Source organism: Entelurus aequoreus, linkage group LG17 (genome assembly GCF_033978785.1).
Source record: "Entelurus aequoreus isolate RoL-2023_Sb linkage group LG17, RoL_Eaeq_v1.1, whole genome shotgun sequence".
NCBI lineage: Eukaryota > Metazoa > Chordata > Actinopteri > Syngnathiformes > Syngnathidae > Entelurus > Entelurus aequoreus.
In genome coordinates this window covers 22,697,459-22,719,300 of record NC_084747.1, presented here as the reverse complement: position 1 = coordinate 22,719,300, position 21,842 = coordinate 22,697,459, and the positions used below count along the sequence as shown (strand labels likewise).

Here is a 21,842-nt window from a genome sequence, read left to right as displayed (position 1 = left end):
CGCCTGTCGTGTCAGTGCAGATACATTTGTTTTGCGCCTCCTGCCGGCCGCAACTTACACTGCACTGCAGCTCTTTGCTCGGCGTATTTATTTCTATTTCTGTCTTCCGTTTGTCGCTTCATGATGTACTTAAATAATCTTTAATGTCCCTTCATGATGTACTTAAATAATCTTTAATGTCCCTTCATGATGCACTTAAATCACCTTTAATGTCCCTTCATGATGCACTTAAATCACCTTTAATGTCCCTCCATGATGCACTTAAATGACCTTTAATGTCCCTTCACGATGTACTTAAATCACCTTTAATGTCCCTTCATGATGTACATAAATCATCTTTAATGTCCCTTCATGATGCACTTAAATCACCTTTAATGTCCCTTCATGATGCACTTAAATCATCTTTAATGTCCCTTCATGATGCACTTAAATCATCTTTAATGTCCCTTCATGATGCACTTAAATCATCTTTAATGTCCCTTCATGATGTACTTAAATCATCTTTAATGTCCCTTCATGATGTACTTAAATCATCTTTAATGTCCCTTCATGATGCACTTAAATCACCTTTAATGTCCCTTCATGATGTACTTAAATCACCTTTAATGTCCCTTCATGATGTACATAAATCATCTTTAATGTCCCTTCATGATGCACTTAAATCATCTTTAATGTCCCTTCATGATGTACTTAAATCATCTTTAATGTCCCTTCATGATGCACTTAAATCACCTTTAATGTCCCTTCATGATGCACTTAAATCATCTTTAATGTCCCTTCATGATGCACTTAAATCATCTTTAATGTCCCTTCATGATGTACATAAATCATCTTTAATGTCCCTTCATGATGTACTTAAATCATCTTTAATGTTTTAATGTACTCAAGAGTCAAAAGTATTAACACGCTGCAGTCTGAGGGGGTAAAATAGTTTTGTGTAGTGGTGTGTTTTACCCGGACGTCAAAACAGACGGACCATGTGGGTTACTTAGTCTATTTTTGTGACATTTACTTTTTAGTTTGTGCAAAACTACTATTATGTTATTTTTGTATAAGGGTAAAGTGGTTTTTTATTAAAACATTAAAAAAAATCGTACACTTTCCTCTTTTGTTGAGTAAATGTGATCTCATTGTTATTAATGCTGTTTCTGTGTATCATGAGAAGAGAGGCTTGCCGTTGTTGTTATGCGCCCCCAATAGGTTATATACGGTAGTGCCGGCTCATCCGCGCTATCGTCAGGTGATCTTTTCCGGTTCACGGCGCGCCAGGAAATGACGTCACACACACAAAAAAGTTCGATGGAATTGTGTTCTTTTTCCCACAGTTACCGATGTTTTGTTTCCCGGTGCTGTGAGGCATTGTACTGAACCATTCTTAAAATAAACCATCATCTTTCATATATATACAACTGGAGTATTCATTGAAGATGAATGAAGAAGGAAGAAACCCAACATCTTTAATTACCAATCGAGGTAAAGTCACTTAAAAACCATACACAATATTTATCATGTTAGAATTGTTTTTAACTTTTTGTACAAATATACAAGATACAGTAGACTTAGACAAACTTTATTAATGTAGAAGGGAAATTGTTCAAAAGTAGTGTAATAAATAAATACATAAAAAACGACTCGTAGTTTAAAGGGGCGTGTCCTGTCGTCATGCTACGATTTCCACAAATCCAACGTCATGTAAGCCAAATATTTTAATTCGATTCTGAAATGAGAAAAAAAATGTACAACTCACTAATGATAAGAAAAACTCAAATGCAATGAAAAAACAAAAACATTTTAATAGTTTGTGTTTTTCGCTTTCGTTTTTGAAAGTATGTTTTATATTTGTTTAATGTGCACATTTAAAAAAATATAACGATACTTTTTGATCAATGTGCATATTTGTGCAGTTCGGAATTATTCTGTTTGTTGTGCGTTGAAACAAAGACGTCGACGAGTAAACACCGTGACGTCACATCCGGGGTGGCTTCTCCGCAGGAAAGAGGGCAGCAGGGCAGCAGGGCAGGGCGCAGCATTAGTCGCGCTCTTCAACGCGTTTCCGACCCGCGATAGTCGGCAGCGTCAGCGCTCATCGCGTTGGTAACCATGGTAACCGACGCCGCGGTCATCCTTTCCGGGCGGGACGAGATGTGAGGACGTCGCTCGGTGGAAGATGGCGCCGACGAGCTAGCTGGACTCGGGAGATGTTGCCAACATGGCGGACTCTGGCGGTGCTGCCGCGCTAGAGGACGGCGCGGCTCCGGCCTCTCGGCCCCCGCTGGCGGAGAAGGCGGGTCCGGCCTCTCGGCCCCCGCTGGCGGAGAAGGCCCTGGCCGAGGCCTTCTGCCGGGTGCGCTACCGGGACACGTCGCTGCTGGTGTGGCAGCAGCAGCAGCAGCGGGCCGCCGCCGCGCCTCCGTCCTCCTACCTGAGCCGCAGCCAGTCGTCCTGGTACAGCAGCTACGGCAACCAGGCCGTGCTGGTCCGGGACAAGAGCAGCCTGGAGGACGCGGGCCAGTCCAGGATCTGCAGCGTCATGTAGGCCAGAGACTTGACTTTCACAATAAAAGCCGATGACGCACGACAGTTGGTGATGGTGTCAATCAGGGTCCAGTCACGTGTCACGTCATGTGTTTATTTATGAAAACAAAAGGAAGTCAGAAAATAAGGATCCCATATGAGTAATTACACCAAATTGTGGTTTTTGTCCTCCCGCGTTGGTGCTAAGCTGGCACAGCTACTATACAGCTACTATACAGTGCTCAAACATACGACGTACGGCCGGAGTGCATGCAAATACATAAAATCACTTTTTTCCTTTTTCTTATTAAAATACAAAAATTAACTATTAGCGTCAACTAAAAACAAACAGGAAGGTTACCGTGGCGACGCCGTCTGTCGCTCACACATTGCTTGGTTTTTTTTTTTCCTTCGGAGGAATTGGTAAATGACAAAAACGTCCGTCCAGAGAGCCCGCCTACGCAGGTGGAGGCGTGGCTTGCTGCCCGCCAGCAGCCAATCGGCATCAGAGGGTGGAGTCCGGTTTAAAATAGGCAGCCGATGACATCATCGCGCAGCGTTTGACGGGCGGGGCTTAGTGAAGGTTGCGTGAAATGTAACAGAGGTTTTCAAAATAAAAGAGAAAGTCTCCCGCTATGATGTCATCACCACGCAATGACGTGTAAGAAATAATACACTTATGAAAAAGTACAAATTAAAAACATTAAAAATAATTTTTTCAACACCCGGCTGCCGTGACGACGCAAAGGAGGGCCGAGTAGGCGGGGCACCAAACAGGAAGTGATTAAGGAAGTCCAGCACGTGACCAAAGTGTCCAGGAAGGAATTGTAGTGTTTTGTTGAAAGGGGCGGGGCTTTCTGGATTGATTCTTGCCTCATTAGCCAGACTGCTGACACTTGGATATCCCGAGCGTCCTTGAACGCACCTCGACCCCTTCCTGCGTTTGATTGACTTTTTTCTTCTTCTTCTTCTTCTAAAATGGCGTATTTGCTACCGATAACGTTGGTGAGCTGGCGACAAACCATCTGAGATCACCTCGCTTTCTCTTCAGATGCTTCCGGAATGTTGTCAGAGGTCGTGGGGTTTGTGTGGGGGGGGGCGCGATCCAAGACGACGACAAAGAAAGAAGCGTCGACCCCGTCCTCCTCCAGGAAAAGCAAGCCAAAAACAACACTAGGTGCTAAAAAACAGCTCAGCCTATGTACATACAGTCTGTCTGTGTGTGTGTGTGTGTGTGTGTGTGTGTGTGTGTGTTTGGGGATATATATATAGATCTAAATATGTGTTTCTTACCAAGTTCAGAATGTGTGTGTTCATGATGTGTGTAAGTTTACATGAAAGAGTGTGTGTGTGTGTGTGTGTGTGTTCAGTCTGTGTCTGAGGAAGAGGAGGTTCCCGTTGAGGAGCTGTCATCAGAAGAGGAAGAGGAGCTGCCACTCAAACGACTAGCCCCGCCTCCCGAAGCCCCGCCTCCAGCTTGCTTTTCTGTAGGGGGGAGGGCGGGAAAAAAAGGGTCAGCTGATTTACCCCTAGCTCACTCTTATTTAATCCCTCACCCCAAAATGTAACTCATCAAAAGCACGACATTTTAATCAAGGAATAAAAAGACGACAAAAATGAAGTCCAATCTAATTTGTTAGAGCAAACTTTTGGCTCTCCAACTAGCAGCATGATGACATCATTAAATACTAGGGGTGTCATTTTCGGTACAGTAAGAAAACAACAAAATATACATTTTTTGGTTATTTATTTACCAATTTAGCAAAATCTTCCACCAAAAATATTTTTCTTCGCATAATATTTGATGTGAAGTAATGGGAACCTTGGATAGGTCAATAATTCATAATAACATTGATTTTGATTCAATATTATGTTTTGAGCAATGACAGTTTGAAAGAAAAAGAAACAGCTTTGTTTTATTAGTCAACATTGCAACTTTTTCTAAATTACATTTCACCTTTAAAGGCCTACTGAAAGCCACTACTAGCGACCACGCAGTCTGATAGTTTATATATCAATGATGAATGGCACTCATCATCAAGGGTTGGAATTGGGGGTTAAATCACCAAAAATGATTCCCGGGCGCGGCACCGCTGCTGCCCACTGCTCCCCTCACCTCCCAGGGGGTGAACAAGGGGATGGGTCAAATGCAGAGGACAAATTTCACCACACCTAGTGTGTGTGTGACAATCATTGGTACTTTAACTTTAACTTAACTTAAATCTTAACATTGCAACACATGCCAATACGGCCGGGTTAATTTATAAAGTGACATTTTAAAATTCCCGCTAAACTTCCGGTTCGAAACGCCTCTGAGGGTTGACGTTTGCGCGTGACGTCAATCATTGAAACGGAAGTATTCGGACACCATTGAAGTCAATACGAAAAAGCTCTGTTTTCATCTCATTATTCCACAGTATTCTGGACATCTGTGTTGGTGAATCTGTTGCAATTTGTTCATTGCATTATGGAGAAAGAAGCTGAGCAAGCAAAGAAGAAAGTTGTCGGTGCAAAGTGTCTATTTTGCGAGGGAAGTCAGCAACAACACGTACACAGCCGGCGCTTCTTTGTTTACATTCCCGAAAGATGCAGTCAAGATGGAAGAACTCGGACAACAGAGACTCTTACCAGGAGGACTTTGATTTGGATACACAGTTGCGATAACGTGAGTACACAGCTGCGCTTCCAAACATTTGATCGCTTGCTATAACTAGCTCGAGCTAGTAGCTAGGAGCTAGGAACTAGCATTAGGATTAATTTGTGGCATATTAAATATAAGCCTGGTTGTGTTGTGGCTAATAGAGTATATATATGTCTTGTGTTTATTTACTGTTGTAGTCATTCCCAGCTGAATATCAGGTCACCCCCGCGCGCTTCCAAACATTTGATTGCTTGTCCGTACGTGCGTGTCATGTACGTAACTTTGATTAAATATATAAGCTTTATGAACCTTGGGTTAGGTGAACGGTTGTTTGGGCTGAGTGAGTGTGTGTGTTGTGCAGGTGTTTGAATTGTATTGGCGGGTTATATATACGGGATCCCGTCCATATTACCCGCTCGAGCTATAACTAGCTCGAGCTAGTAGCTAGCATAACAAACACCTAGGTGTTTTTATGCGGGATTAATTTGTGGCATATTAAATATAAGCCTGGTTGTGTTGTGGCTAATAGAGTATATATATGTCTTGTGTTTATTTACTGTTGTAGTCATTCCCAGCTGAATATCAGGTCCCACCCGCCTCTCACAGCATCTTCCACTCCCCACTAGTCCTTCACTTGCACTTTCCTCATCCACAAATCTTTCATCCTCGCTCAAATTAATGGGGAAATTGTCGCTTTCTCGGTCCAAATCTCTCTCACTTCATGCGGCCATCATTGTAAACAATAGGGAACTTTGCGTATATGTTCAACTGACTACGTCACGCTACTTCCGGTAGGGGCAAGCCTTTTTTTATCAGATACCAAAAGTTGCGATCTTTATCGTCGTTGTTCTATACTAAATCCTTTCAGCAAAAATATGGCAATATCGCGAAATGATCAAGTATGACACATAGAATAGATCTGCTATCCCCGTTTAAATAAAAAAAATTCATTTCAGTAGGCCTTTAAGCTTTTTTATTTCACTTTTGTTATGTTTTTGTTTATTTGAATAGTATTTTTAGAATGTGCCGTGGGCCTTTACAACATTAGCTGTGGGCCGCAAATGGCACACTTTTGACACCCCTGCTATACATAATAAAAAATTAAATGTGATAAATCTATGGATAAAAAGCAGAGCCTGGCGACGTTTATCGTAACTCTCTCTCTCTCTCTGTCTCTGCCCCTCCCTCACCAATGCTGCCATTTGTTTTTAACCCCTTCTTAACCCTGGACGTAGTGTAACGACCTGCTGAAGTCTATGTTGTGTTCTCGAGTGAGTGATATTCAGAATTCCCATTCTTGTGAACGTAGCACGCCTGCAACGTGATTGGCGAGGAAGGAGGAAGCGTTGTTGTTGCGGAAATGAGGAGTGAGGATAGACGTGCGCGTGGAAGGAACGAGATAAGTTGAGCCGTGTTGGTATAGGTCGCTCAATAAAAGCTTGAAAAGAGCGTCAGACTTGGTGTGCACTTCTTCTGGACGCTACAGTACATTGGAAATACACGCAACACTAACTATTTGAGGCGTTTAAGAAACTCCGCCCTGGCAGCTCGGCAAAAGAGGACATGTCCGGTGAAAAGAGGACGTATGGTCAGTCTATCCTAGCCCGTTAGCTGCTAGCATGCCGTGTGTTGTGCCTCGGTGTGCATTGTTTACACAACGTGCGTTACGCTACTTAATATGTCCGTGTGGAAACTCGTTCGGTACACCTCTGAACCGAACCTGAACCCCCGTACCGAAACGGTTCAATACAAATACACGTACCGTTACACCCCTATACAGTAGTGTAGTAGACCTAAGTATTCATTAAGTTACGCTACTTAATATGTCCGTGTGGAAACTCGTTCGGTACACCTCCGAACCGAACTGGAACCCCCGTACCGAAACGGTTCAATACAAATACACGTACCGTTACACCCCTATTAAATACAGTAGTGTAGTAGACCTAAGTATTCATTAAGTACCACCATAATGACAACATTAAATACAGTAGTGTAGTAGACCTAAGTATTCATTAAGTACCACCATAATGACAACATTAAATACAGTAGTGTAGTAGACCTAAGTATTCATTAAGTACCACCATAATGACAACATTAAATACAGTAGTGTAGTAGGCCTAAGTATTCATTAAGTACCACCATAATGACAACATTAAATACAGTAGTGTAGTAGACCTAAGTATTCATTAAGTACCACCATGACAACATTAAATACAGTAGTGTAGTAGACCTAAGTATTCATTAAGTACCACCATAATGACAACATTAAATACAGTAGTGTAGTAGGCCTAAGTATTCATTAAGTACCACCATAATGACAACATTAAATACAGTAGTGTAGTAGACCTAAGTATTCATTAAGTACCACCAAAATGACAACATTAAATACAGTAGTGTAGTAGACCTAAGTATTCATTAAGTACCACCATGATGACAACATTAAATACAGTAGTGTAGTAGACCTAAGTATTCATTAAGTACCACCATAATGACAACATTAAATACAGTAGTGTAGTAGACCTAAGTATTCATTAAGTACCACCATAATGACAACATTAAATACAGTAGTGTAGTAGACCTAAGTATTCATTAAGTACCACCATGATGACAACATTAAATACAGTAGTGTAGTAGGCCTAAGTATTCATTAAGTACCACCATAATGACAACATTAAATACAGTAGTGTAGTAGACCTAAGTATTCATTAAGTACCACCATAATGACAACATTAAATACAGTAGTGTAGTAGACCTAAGTATTCATTAAGTACCACCATGATGACAACATTAAATACAGTAGTGTAGTAGACCTAAGTATTCATTAAGTACCACCATAATGACAACATTAAATACAGTAGTGTAGTAGAACTAAGTATTCATTAAGTACCACCATAATGACAACATTAAATACAGTAGTGTAGTAGGCCTAAGTATTCATTAAGTACCACCATAATGACAACATTAAATACAGTAGTGTAGTAGACCTAAGTATTCATTAAGTACCACCATAATGACAACATTAAATACAGTAGTGTAGTAGGCCTAAGTATTCATTAAGTACCACCATAATGACAACATTAAATACAGTAGTGTAGTAGACCTAAGTATTCATTAAGTACCACCATAATGACAACATTAAATACAGTAGTGTAGTAGACCTAAGTATTCATCAAGTACCACCATGATGACAACATTAAATACAGTAGTGTAGTAGACCTAAGTATTCATTAAGTACCACCATAATGACAACATTAAATACAGTAGTGTAGTAGACCTAAGTATTCATTAAGTACCACCATAATGACAACATTAAATACAGTAGTGTAGTAGACCTAAGTATTCATTAACTACCACCATGATGACAACATTAAATACAGTAGTGTAGTAGACCTAAGTATTCATTAAGTACCACCATAATGACAACATTAAATACAGTAGTGTAGTAGACCTAAGTATTCATTAAGTACCACCATAATGACAACATTAAATGCAGTAGTGTAGTAGACCTAAGTATTCATTAAGTACCACCATGATGACAACATTAAATACAGTAGTGTAGTAGACCTAAGTATTCATTAAGTACCACCATGATGACAACATTAAATACAGTAGTGTAGTAGACCTAAGTATTCATTAAGTACCACCATGATGACAACATTAAATACAGTAGTGTAGTAGACCTAAGTATTCATTAAGTACCACCATGATGACAACATTAAATACAGTAGTGTAGTAGACCTAAGTATTCATTAAGTACCACCATGATGACAACATTAAATACAGTAGTGTAGTAGACCTAAGTATTCATTAAGTACCACCATAATGACAACATTAAATACAGTAGCGTAGTAGACCTAAGTATTCATTAAGTACCACCATGATGACAACATTAAATACAGTAGTGTAGTAGGCCTAAGTATTCATTAAGTACCACCATAATGACAACATTAAATACAGTAGTGTAGTAGACCTAAGTATTCATTAAGTACCACCATAATGACAACATTAAATACAGTAGTGTAGTAGGCCTAAGTATTCATTAAGTACCACCATAATGACAACATTAAATACAGTAGTGTAGTAGACCTAAGTATTCATTAAGTACCACCATAATGACAACATTAAATACAGTAGTGTAGTAGACCTAAGTATTCATTAACTACCACCATGATGACAACATTAAATACAGTAGTGTAGTAGACCTAAGTATTCATTAAGTACCACCATGATGACAACATTAAATACAGTAGTGTAGTAGACCTAAGTATTCATTAAGTACCACCATGATGACAACATTAAATACAGTAGTGTAGTAGACCTAAGTATTCATTAAGTACCACCATGATGACAACATTAAATACAGTAGTGTAGTAGACCTAAGTATTCATTAAGTACCACCATAATGACAACATTAAATACAGTAGCGTAGTAGACCTAAGTATTCATTAAGTACCACCATGATGACAACATTAAATACAGTAGTGTAGTAGGCCTAAGTATTCATTAAGTACCACCATAATGACAACATTAAATACAGTAGTGTAGTAGACCTAAGTATTCATTAAGTACCACCATAATGACAACATTAAATACAGTAGTGTAGTAGGCCTAAGTATTCATTAAGTACCACCATAATGACAACATTAAATACAGTAGTGTAGTAGACCTAAGTATTCATTAAGTACCACCATAATGACAACATTAAATACAGTAGTGTAGTAGACCTAAGTATTCATTAACTACCACCATGATGACAACATTAAATACAGTAGTGTAGTAGACCTAAGTATTCATTAAGTACCACCATAATGACAACATTAAATACAGTAGTGTAGTAGACCTAAGTATTCATTACGTACCACCATGATGACAACATTAAATACAGTAGTGTAGTAGACCTAAGTATTCATTAAGTACCACCATAATGACAACATTAAATACAGTAGTGTAGTAGACCTAAGTATTCATTACGTACCACCATGATGACAACATTAAATACAGTAGTGTAGTAGACCTAAGTATTCATTACGTACCACCATGATGACAACATTAAATACAGTAGTGTAGTAGACCTAAGTATTCATCAAGTACCACCATAATGACAACATTAAATACAGTAGTGTAGTAGACCTAAGTATTCATTACGTACCACCATGATGACAACATTAAATACAGTAGTGTAGTAGACCTAAGTATTCATCAAGTACCACCATGATGACAACATTAAATACAGTAGTGTAGTAGACCTAAGTATTCATTAAGTACCACCATAATGACAACATTAAATACAGTAGTGTAGTAGACCTAAGTATTCATCAAGTACCACCATAATGACAACATTAAATACAGTAGTGTAGTAGACCTAAGTATTCATTAAGTACCACCATAATGACAACATTAAATACAGTAGTGTAGTAGACCTAAGTATTCATTAAGTACCACCATAATGACAACATTAAATACAGTAGTGTAGTAGACCTAAGTATTCATTAAGTACCACCATAATGACAACATTAAATACAGTAGTGTAGTAGACCTAAGTATTCATTAAGTACCACCATAATGACAACATTAAATACAGTAGTGTAGTAGACCTAAGTATTCATTAAGTACCAGCACAATGACCCACATTAAAATACAGTAGTGTAGTAGACCTAAGTATTCATTAAGTACCAGCACAATGACCCACATTAAAATACAGTAGTGTAGTAGTCCTAAGTATTCATTAAAGACAAAGCAGAGGTTTTATAATATTTGTGTCCACTGTAACATTACACAGTTTGAACAGTAACACTGGGTTTGAATAAAGGAAAATAAAAGGCCGTACCACAGTTTGACAATCCCTGCATTAAGGACACGTTACATCCAGGGGGCAGAGTTACGATCAGAACTATAGTGTTTGTGAGGATTGTTAGTTTACAGGTCACAATATGTGTAAGATTTGGGGTGCAACACTACTCTGTAGGTCCACCTTGCACGGGACAATTCACCCTTGGCACAGTTTGGCTGGTGTGTGCGCGCGCAAGGGACAGGAAGTCACTAAGCTAGCTTGAAAGTGAAGTTAGTGCACAAGAAAAGAGTGAGTACAGTGGAACCAACACCTCTATTTACAAACGTTTTGATTGGCAAACCTGTAGGTGGAGCCAAATGTGCGTCAGTGTGTGAACCATGTGTCCGTGAACCATGTGTCCGTGAACCATGTGTCCGTGAACCATGTGTCCGTGAACCATGTGTCCGTCAACCATGTGTCCGTCAACCATGTGTCCGTCAACCATGTGTCCGTCAACCATGTGTCCGTGAACCATGTGTCCGTCAACCATGTGTCCGTGAACCATGTGTCCGTCAACCATGTGTCCGTGAACCATGTGTCCGTGAACCATGTGTCCGTCAACCATGTGTCCGTCAACCATGTGTCCGTCAACCATGTGTCCGTCAACCATGTGTCCGTGAACCATGTGTCCGTGAACCATGTGTCCGTGAACCATGTGTCCGTCAACCATGTGTCCGTGAACCATGTGTCCGTCAACCATGTGTCCGTCAACCATGTGTCCGTGAACCATGTGTCCGTGAACCATGTGTCCGTGAACCATGTGTCCGTGAACCATGTGTCCGTCAACCATGTGTACGTGAACCATGTGTACGTGAACCATGTGTCCGTGAACCATGTGTCCGTGAACCATGTGTCCGTGAACCATGTGTCCGTCAACCATGTGTCCGTCAACCATGTGTCTGTGAACCATGTGTACGTGAACCATGTGTACGTGAACCATGTGTACGTGAACCATGTGTCCGTGAACCATGTGTCCGTCAACCATGTGTCCGTCAACCATGTGTCCGTCAACCATGTGTCTGTGAACCATGTGTACGTGAACCATGTGTACGTGAACCATGTGTCCGTGAACCATGTGTCCGTGAACCATGTGTCCGTCAACCATGTGTCCGTCAACCATGTGTCCGTGAACCATGTGTACGTGAACCATGTGTACGTGAACCATGTGTCCGTGAACCATGTGTCCGTGAACCATGTGTCCGTGAACCATGTGTCCGTGAACCATGTGTCTGTGAACCATGTGTACGTGAACCATGTGTACGTGAACCATGTGTCCGTGAACCATGTGTCCGTGAACCATGTGTCCGTGAACCATGTGTCCGTGAACCATGTGTCCGTGAACCATGTGTCCGTCAACCATGTGTCCGTCAACCATGTGTCCGTCAACCATGTGTCCGTCAACCATGTCGTGAACCATGTGTCCGTGAACCATGTGTACGTGAACCATGTGTCCGTGAACCATGTGTCCGTGAACCATGTGTCCGTGAACCATGTGTCCGTGAACCATGTGTCCGTGAACCATGTGTCCGTCAACCATGTGTCCGTCAACCATGTGTCCGTGAACCATGTGTCCGTCAACCATGTGTCCGTCAACCATGTGTCCGTCAACCATGTGTCCGTCAACCATGTGTCCGTCAACCATGTGTCCGTCAACCATGTGTCCGTGAACCATGTGTCCGTGAACCATGTGTCCGTGAACCATGTGTCCGTCAACACTGTGTCCGTCAACCATGTGTCCGTCAACCATGTGTCCGTCAACCATGTGTCTGTGAACCATGTGCACGTGAACCATGTGTACGTGAACCATGTGTCCGTGAACCATGTGTCCGTCAACCATGTGTCCGTGAACCATGTGTCCGTCAACCATGTGTCCGTGAACCATGTGTCCGTCAACCATGTGTCCGTCAACCATGTGTCCGTCAACCATGTGTCCGTCAACCATGTGTCCGTCAACCATGTGTCCGTGAACCATGTGTCCGTGAACCATGTGTCCGTCAACCATGTGTCCGTGAACCATGTGTCCATCAACCATGTGTCTGTGAACCATGTGTACGTGAACCATGTGTCCGTGAACCATGTGTCCGTGAACCATGGTGACATGGACTAAACATATCCACATATATATGGTGTATCGTGACATGGACTAAACATATCCACATATATATGGTGTATGGTGACATGGACTAAACATATCCACATATATATGGTGTATCGTGACATGGACTAAACATATCCACATATATATGGTGTATCGTGACATGGACTAAACATATCCACATATATATGGTGTATGGTGACATGGACTAAACATATCCACATATATATGGTGTATCGTGACATGGACTAAACATATCCACATATATATGGTGTATCGTGACATGGACTAAACATATCCACATATATATGGTGTATCGTGACATGGACTAAACATATCCACATATATATGGTGTATGGTGACATGGACTAAACATATCCACATATATATGGTGTATCGTGACATGGACTAAACATATCCACATATATATGGTGTATCGTGACATGGACTAAACATATCCACATATATATGGTGTATCGTGACATGGACTAAACATATCCACATATATATGGTGTATCGTGACATGGACTAAACATATCCACATATATATGGTGTATGGTGACATGGACTAAACATATCCACATATATATGGTGTATCATGACATGGACTAAACATATCCACATATATATGGTGTATGGTGACATGGACTAAACATATCCACATATATATGGTGTATGGTGACATGGACTAAACATATCCACATATATATGGTGTATGGTGACATGGACTAAACATATCCACATATATATGGTGTATCGTGACATGGACTAAACATATCCACATATATATGGTGTATCGTGACATGGACTAAACATATCCACATATATATGGTGTATCGTGACATGGACTAAACATATCCACATATATATGGTGTATGGTGACATGGACTAAACATATCCACATATATATGGTGTATGGTGACATGGACTAAACATATCCACATATATATGGTGTATCGTGACATGGACTAAACATATCCACATATATATGGTGTATGGTGACATGGACTAAACATATCCACATATATATGGTGTATGGTGACATGGACTAAACATATCCACATATATATGGTGTATGGTGACATGGACTAAACATATCCACATATATATGGTGTATGGTGACATGGACTAAACATATCCACATATATATGGTGTATGGTGACATGGACTAAACATATCCACATATATATGGTGTATGGTGACATGGACTAAACATATCCACATATATATGGTGTATGGTGACATGGACTAAACATATCCACATATATATGGTGTATGGTGACATGGACTAAACATATCCACATATATATGGTGTATGGTGACATGGACTAAACATATCCACATATATATGGTGTATCGTGACATGGACTAAACATATCCACATATATATGGTGTATCGTGACATGGACTAAACATATCCACATATATATGGTGTATGGTGACATGGACTAAACATATCCACATATATATGGTGTATGGTGACATGGACTAAACATATCCACATATATATGGTGTATCGTGACATGGACTAAACATATCCACATATTAATAAAAGGCCATATCGCCCCGCCCTACAAGTGATATTGTTCAATCACGTCTTGGAAGTACTGGTACGCCTCGACAGAAGCGTGCAGACTTTTTAAATGTATTATGAAACTAAGCAGCACGGTGGCACAGGGGTTAGTGCATGTGCCTCACAATACGAAGGTCCTGAGTAGTCCTGGGTTCAATCCCGGGCTTGGGATCTTTCTGTGTGGTGTTTGCATGTTCTCCCCGTGACTGTGTGGGTTCCCTCCGGGTACTCCGGCTTCCTCCCACCTCCAAAGACATGCACCTGGGGATAGGCCCCTCCCACCTCCAAAGACATGCACCTGGGGATAGGCCCCTCCCACCTCCAAAGACATGCACCTGGGGATAGGTTGATTGGCAACACTAAATGGGCCCTAGTGTGTGAATGTTGTCTGTCTATCTGTGTTGGCCCTGTGATGAGGTGGCGACTTGTCCAGGGTGTACCCCGCCTTCCGCCCGAATGCGGCTGAGATAGGCTCCAGCACCCCCGCGACCCCAAAAGGGACAAGCGGTAGAAAATGGATGGATGGATGGATGAAACTAAGCTAGCCAGTAGCCACAACAACAACACATTACAAACCAATGACACTGACAGTAAGCCATGTTGCATTCATGAACCCCTGGTAATATGAGCATCAGTATTACAAAAGTCGCTTTTTGCACATTCAACATGTTCTATACTGCTACAATAATTATAAGAAATTGTTGAGGATTTTATTTATTTTTTCATATTAGTTATCATTTCGTTAGTATTGTTATTACTAGTCTGTTCAACTTTAAAGTGGAACGGCACTTTGTTGGAATTCAGTCTATCATTCACAATTCCCAAGTAAGACAACACGTTTGTCTTTTTTTATGCATTCTCATTGGTAAACTATGGCCAGTACGAGGTGGAGCTAACAGGAGTCATCTATTGCACCCATAAAGCCCTCCAAAAACCGCCAAGAATACTCTATCTACATGTTGTGCCCTGCAAATTAACCAACTATTAGGGATATTGTTATTATAAGCGCTAATGCAGAGAAACTACTTTTAGCGGCGCCGTGCTCTCAGAGAGCTAACTAGCTTACTGATTGATTGATTGAGACTTTTATTAGTAGATTGCACAGTACAGTACATATTCCGTACAAATGGTAACACTCCAATAAGTTTTTCAACTTGTTTAAGTCGGGGTCCACGTTAATCAATTCATGGTACAATTATATACTATCAGCATAATACAGTCATATGCTGCTATATTGACCTATTGAGCTGCTGCATCGCCTCCGAGACGGTGAAAGTTAAATCCAGATTATAAACCATGCCTCTCACCTGGATAGTAGAAGGTTGTGGTCATAAACCGAGAAGTTGGTCAACTTTGACATCCAACTTAGACCCGGAGAGGGCGAGAAAGACACAAAAAGACACTCACTGCGCCACTTCAAAAAATAATGTTTTACCTGCGAGAAGATGAAGGTTAATTCTTTATCTAAACGTGAAGATATACACATCCCATCAGTCAGCACCCCAGTGAGAGCAGACAATGTACAGTAAGTGATTGTTTTAATATGTGTGTATGTCTTGTTTAGCACTTAGCAATACTGCTACTTACTCAGCTTCTTGAAGGCCTACTGAAATGAGATTTTCATATTTAAACGGGGATAGCAGATCCATTCTATGTGTCATACTTGATCATTTGGCGATATTGCCATATTTTTGCTGAAAGGATTTAGTAGAGAACAGACGATAAAGTTCGCAACTTTTGCTCGCTGATAAAAAAAGCCTTGCCTGTACCGGAAGTAGCGTGACGTCACAGGTTGAAAGGCTCCTCACATTTCCCCATTGTTTACACCAGCAGCGAGAGAAATTCGGACCGAGAAAGCGACGATTACCCCATTAATTTGAGCGAGGATGAAAGATTTGTGGATGAGGAAAGTGACAGTGAAGGACTGGAGTGCAGTGCAGGACGCCAGGGTGTATCTTTTTTCGCTCTGACCGTAACTTAGGTACAAGGTCTCATTGGATTCCACACTTTCTCCTTTTTCTACTGTGGATCACGGATTTGTATTTTAAACCACCTGGGATATTATATCCTCTTGAAAATGAGAGTCGAGAACGCGAAATGGACATTCACAGTGACTTTTATCTCCACGACAATACATCGGTGAAGCACTTTAGCTTCGGAGCTAACGTGATAGCATCGTGCTTAACTGCGGATAGAAACAGAACAAACATGCCCCTGACTGGAAGGATAGACAGAAGATCAACAATACTATTATTACTTGTACTATCAGGAGACACCGAACCAAACCCTGGACCTGTAACCACACGGTTAATGCTGTCCAGCCTGCCGAAGCCTAGCAATGCTGTTGCTAAGAAAGCCATTGAAGCTAACTTATCTAAGGGACCTCGTCAGAGCTATGCTAAAAACATTAGCCCTCCACCTACGCCAGCCTTCATCTGCTCATCAACACCCGTGCTCACCTGCGTTCCAGCGATCGACGGCACGACGAAGGACTTCACCCGATCATCGGTGCGGTCGGCGGCTAGCGTCGGATAGCGCGTCTGCTATCCAACTCAAAGTCCTCCTGGTTGTGTTGCTGTAGCCAGCCGCTAATACACCGATCCCACCTACAGCTTTCTTCTTTGCTGTCCCCATTGTTCATTAAACAAATTGCAAAAGATTCACCAACACAGATGTCCAGAATACTGTGGAATTTTGCGATGAAAACAGACGACTTAAGCTGGCCACCGTGCTATTCCAAAATGTCTGCTTCAACCCGTGACGTCACGCGCAAACGTCATCATACCGAGACGTTTTCAGCCGGATATTTCCCGGGAAATTTAAAATGTCACTTTATAAGTTAACCCGGCCGTATTGGCATGTGTTGCAATGTTAAGATTTCATCATTGATATATAAACTATCAGACTGCGTGGTCGGTAGTAGTGGCTTTCAGTAGGCCTTTAAACTTGTAGATCATCCTCCTTATATTCAGGCTCAAAAATACAAGTGTCTGGATCATCATTTGTCCCAAAGTAGTCTCTCATGAAGTCTGTCATGATTAGTAGTGTTGTTCTTGAAGGAAATAGCCAATGTTGTGAGGCATTTCTGAAATGAATACACCGCTGTCTGCTAAAAATGAGCGAAATACGTAAATATGTCATTTTATTAAGAATGTTACTACATTACATATATACTTAGAGCGTGTACATAAAGCGTTGGGTGTACTAGGCGGAATAGAGCAACTCCAATTACCTCCATTGTTAGCTGACTTTTGCTAGCATTAATTTACAAGTTAGAATGCTTTTTTCTTTTCTTTTTTTAACACACATGCTTGTCTCAGTTCCCCCTTAAATGTCACTAAATGCCATAAACTAGGAAATGTTTTAAATACGTTTTGGTACCGGTTCAGGCACCGTTTTTCAAGTACCGTTTTGTATGGGTTAGGATGTAAACGATACCCATTGCCATAGTTCGAGGGGAGGGGGACACATGTCCCCTGCACTTCTTACGCTCCAAAAATAACGTAACGCTATCGAATGGAGATAAGTCAAGTCCCTTTGGACCGCCCACAAACTCATTGTGGCACCGCCTTCGTGCCAACGTGACAATGATTGACAGCACGCGGCAGCCGACCAATCGGCGGTTCAAAGCGAGACACGCGTAAGAGCGAGTGGCGATCATTCCCATGAGACATTTGTGATAAAACTGCTTTGTGAGAGACTGTTGCAGGCAAAACTAGCTAGCAAAATGTAAATGAATAAATGACAAGGTGCTTCATATGAAATGTAACAAATAAACCTTGTCACTGAAGCAGACACAACCATTGTGGATTTATCTACAATGGCAGTAATTATCACGTCAGACTCTGGTGGTCTAACGCTCACTGATCATGACGTAGAGAGCAGGAAACATTGTGTTTGATCTACGTCAAAGTTAGAAAAAAATGTAAATAGCGGATAGCCCACAATAGTACCCTTTGTTCATTATTTTTATTTATCACTAAAAATAATTTATAATGTAATTTTCTGTAATCCAAAACAGGCATCTAATACTTCAAACCACGCCCCCTGTACTCTAGCCAATTGTGTCCCCCACTTCTTCAATCCAAATTCCGCACTTGACAATATCTTTCCCTACTAGGCTGCTACAGTGCTCACGTATCTAGTCTGCTATATATATCTAATATCCAGCTATATATACACATTTACATGTGTGACCGTGTTACAGCATACACCTTTTCTGCAGGCCAGCTACTTTTCAATTGACCCAGTGGAGGGGATCTACCTCATTCATATATATCATTTATATTCATTTATTTATGAATCTACCTCTGTCATATATATCATTTATGTTGATTTATTTATGAAAGAGACATTAACATTCCTTTATTTCATGAAGACAAGAATATAAGTTGGTATGATTGTGATGACTTGCAATGATTGGAATCAGACAGAAGTGACGATGACCTCCACATTTTCAAATGGAGGAGAAAAAAAGTCCTCCTTTCTGTCCAATACCACATGAAAGTGCTTGCTTTTTGCCATCTTATTTGTCCAGCTTCCATACTCCTTTTTATACGTTTTACAATAAATACATTGGCGGAAAACTCCGTAGCTTTCCGAGACTCTTATTTTGTTAGCGCAGGCAGGATGAAGCAGCGCTTTTATTGTGAAGACAGGAACTGTGCGGTCGGTCTTTAGAGTTTTGACGGCAGGCGCGGCGCGAGAGTCTGTTGAAATAAAAAGTGTTTCTGGCCTTAATAATGATCTGGCAGCGGCCAGCGTCATCTCACAAGACCCTCGGGTGCGGTCAATGTCAATCAAGTGACCAAAGTCATGTCTTGGTGAAGATTGATGATCGCTAATTGCTAGGTCTATTTTTTTAATGCCTGGCTGGCGATCGACGGACACACCCACCAGTAGCTCGCCATCGACATATTGGGCACCCCTGGCATACGCCAACAACCAAAGGAGGACCTTACATACACATAGGGATGTAACAATAAACGGTATTAATGGAACAACCAAAGGAGGACCTTACATACACATAGGTAGGGATGATACTCGAAACCGGTTTCCCCGGTTGTTTGATAAGAAAAGAACCGAGTCCTCGGACTCGAATCCCTTTTTGAGAACCGGTACCCGTTATCGAGACCACTATAGTAAAGGAAAAGAGTTGATTCTTTATTCGAATCTCGTCCTGACCAGAAATGCTCCGTGGGACATCACAAGAATTGACGTCACGTAGCTCAGTCATTAGGCGCAGATAGCGAAAGCAGGAAAACAATGGACGGGAAAAAGCGCTCCAAGGTGTAATAAAGTTCAAAACAAAAGCTATCATCCATCGAATAACTTTACTGAGAGATTTTAGCAGGGTAAAGCACATGACCAACACTTTTACGACCAACCGGAAACATAGCAACCAGGCTAGCACCGCACCTCCTTTACGGCAGCTGTCGCAACCTTCTTAAAACAACCGCAGCACATACATATATATATACAACACTGCAGCACATACATATATATACAACACATCTCCCTTTTTTAACTTTTGTTTTTCTTTCCTTGTAAACGTTACAAAATCACACTGTAGATGTGTTGTTTGTCTAATTATAAATAATGCAGACGAGGCGTGTTGGCTGAGTTCTTGACGTTTACTTTCACAGCGTGGCAACATGCAACACTTTTCGGGGCTACCGCGCATGCTCGTAACTCCCGTTGCATGCTGGGTAGTGCAGTTGTTATATTCTCTCGCTCATAACATGTTTCCCCCTATAAAGAAATAATGTTAACTCAATAAAGTGTATTTCTTTTTTTAGCTTTAACTTTTCATTTTTTAGCATTGTAACCACATTTGCAAACAACTTTTCTCTTCATAGAATTTTCTTTCAATAAAGAAATAAAGTGCAAAAATGTCAAAGCATCATAAACAGTTATGTCAAATAGCAGCAGAAGTGCACTTTCTGGAGAGCTGTATTATTTTCAGTTTTGTGCCCAAGGGACTGATTTTATTTAACACTATATTATTATTAATACACCTATAGTGATCACAGAGACAGCTTGTTTTTGTGTTACTGTATATATTTGTTTCTCTGAAAAATCCCACTTAATATACTTTGGGTAACAACAGTCAATATTTATTTATTTTATTTTATTTTTTTAGGTGGGTAACAGTCAATATTTATTTATTTATTAGATTTTATCTTTTTTATTATATAATAAAAGTGAGCTTTTGTTAAACCAAATATTGTGTGTTTTTTTCCATATACAACAACCTATCTGGACTCCATAAGAGAATCGATAAGGAATCGGTTCGATAAGAGGATTCGATAATAGGCTCGAACTCGATAATTCCTTATCAAACATCCTCCCTACACATAGGGATGTAACAATAAACGGTATTAATGGTAACAGTGGTACAATAATGTCACCATTTGAAATTAAAACTGGGGGAAAGCCGTGATTGATAACTGCACTTTGATAAACTCACAGGCTGACTGGCTGGCGCTGGCATGAAAACAAGAGACGTTAATGTCTTTCCCCTTTAAGAAACGACATACCTCAATTTAAACTTATATAAACACATTACTGTCTGAGCAACTAAGATATTCACTTGTGTACATTGAACCTACAAGCTGTGCTCTCTTAGAACAGAGTACCGGTAATCGTTCTATAGGAATACGAAACAGTAGGGATATAAATCTGTGACGGACGGTGCGATTCAAAAACTATTTTTACAACAGAACGATTTGTTGGACACATTCTGTTTTACAGTACAAAAGAACATAAGCATTCCTTCCTCTTCATATTACAGGATAAATAGTTAGGACCTTGTCAGACTAGATCTGTCCAAGCTAAGTCTATGAGCATGAACTGATGAAAACTACTCTGACAGGAAGCCAAAGATCTTCTAAGACAACTGATTAGTTGAAGGCCATGAGGATAACTATAACCTGATGGATGACAACACTCATAGGCACGTTCACCTTCAATAAAAGTGACATGCCTCCACATTTTTAAAACAACGTATATTCCTAAAGATGTTGAAATAAAGTAGAAGGGCAAACACATGTCAAATATTTTCAGTGTCGTCATAGACGCCTACGGGTTCTGCGGGACTTCCGGGACAAGGCTGGAATGTGACCCGTGTTAAGGGGGTGAAAGGTCGTTGTGAATGTTGCCAGAAAAGAGAGCGGGAAAAGGAGATCGA

The 21,842-nt window shown here is 40.7% G+C and overlaps 2 protein-coding genes across 3 annotated transcripts in view; one reads left to right on the top strand and one right to left on the bottom strand.

The window, feature by feature from the left end:
* Positions 1–1,539: 1,539 nt before the first annotated feature.
* Positions 1,540–21,842, bottom strand: part of LOC133632687 (bromodomain-containing protein 3-like) — a 35,266-nt gene continuing 14,963 nt past the window's right edge. The window contains exon 12 of one of the 2 annotated variants that reach the window (XM_062025262.1): positions 1,540–3,999. In XM_062025262.1, the coding sequence (XP_061881246.1) occupies positions 3,881–3,999 (119 nt within the window). In that variant the 3' untranslated portion in view covers positions 1,540–3,880. The remainder of the gene's footprint in view (positions 4,000–21,842) is intronic. The other variant, XM_062025263.1, reaches the window with a different exon arrangement.
* LOC133632688 (putative uncharacterized protein BRD3OS) lies at positions 1,987–2,580 on the top strand. The gene has a single exon (XM_062025265.1). It carries the CDS (start codon positions 2,210–2,212, stop codon positions 2,534–2,536), a length of 327 nt encoding a protein of 108 aa, XP_061881249.1. The 5' UTR covers positions 1,987–2,209; the 3' UTR covers positions 2,537–2,580.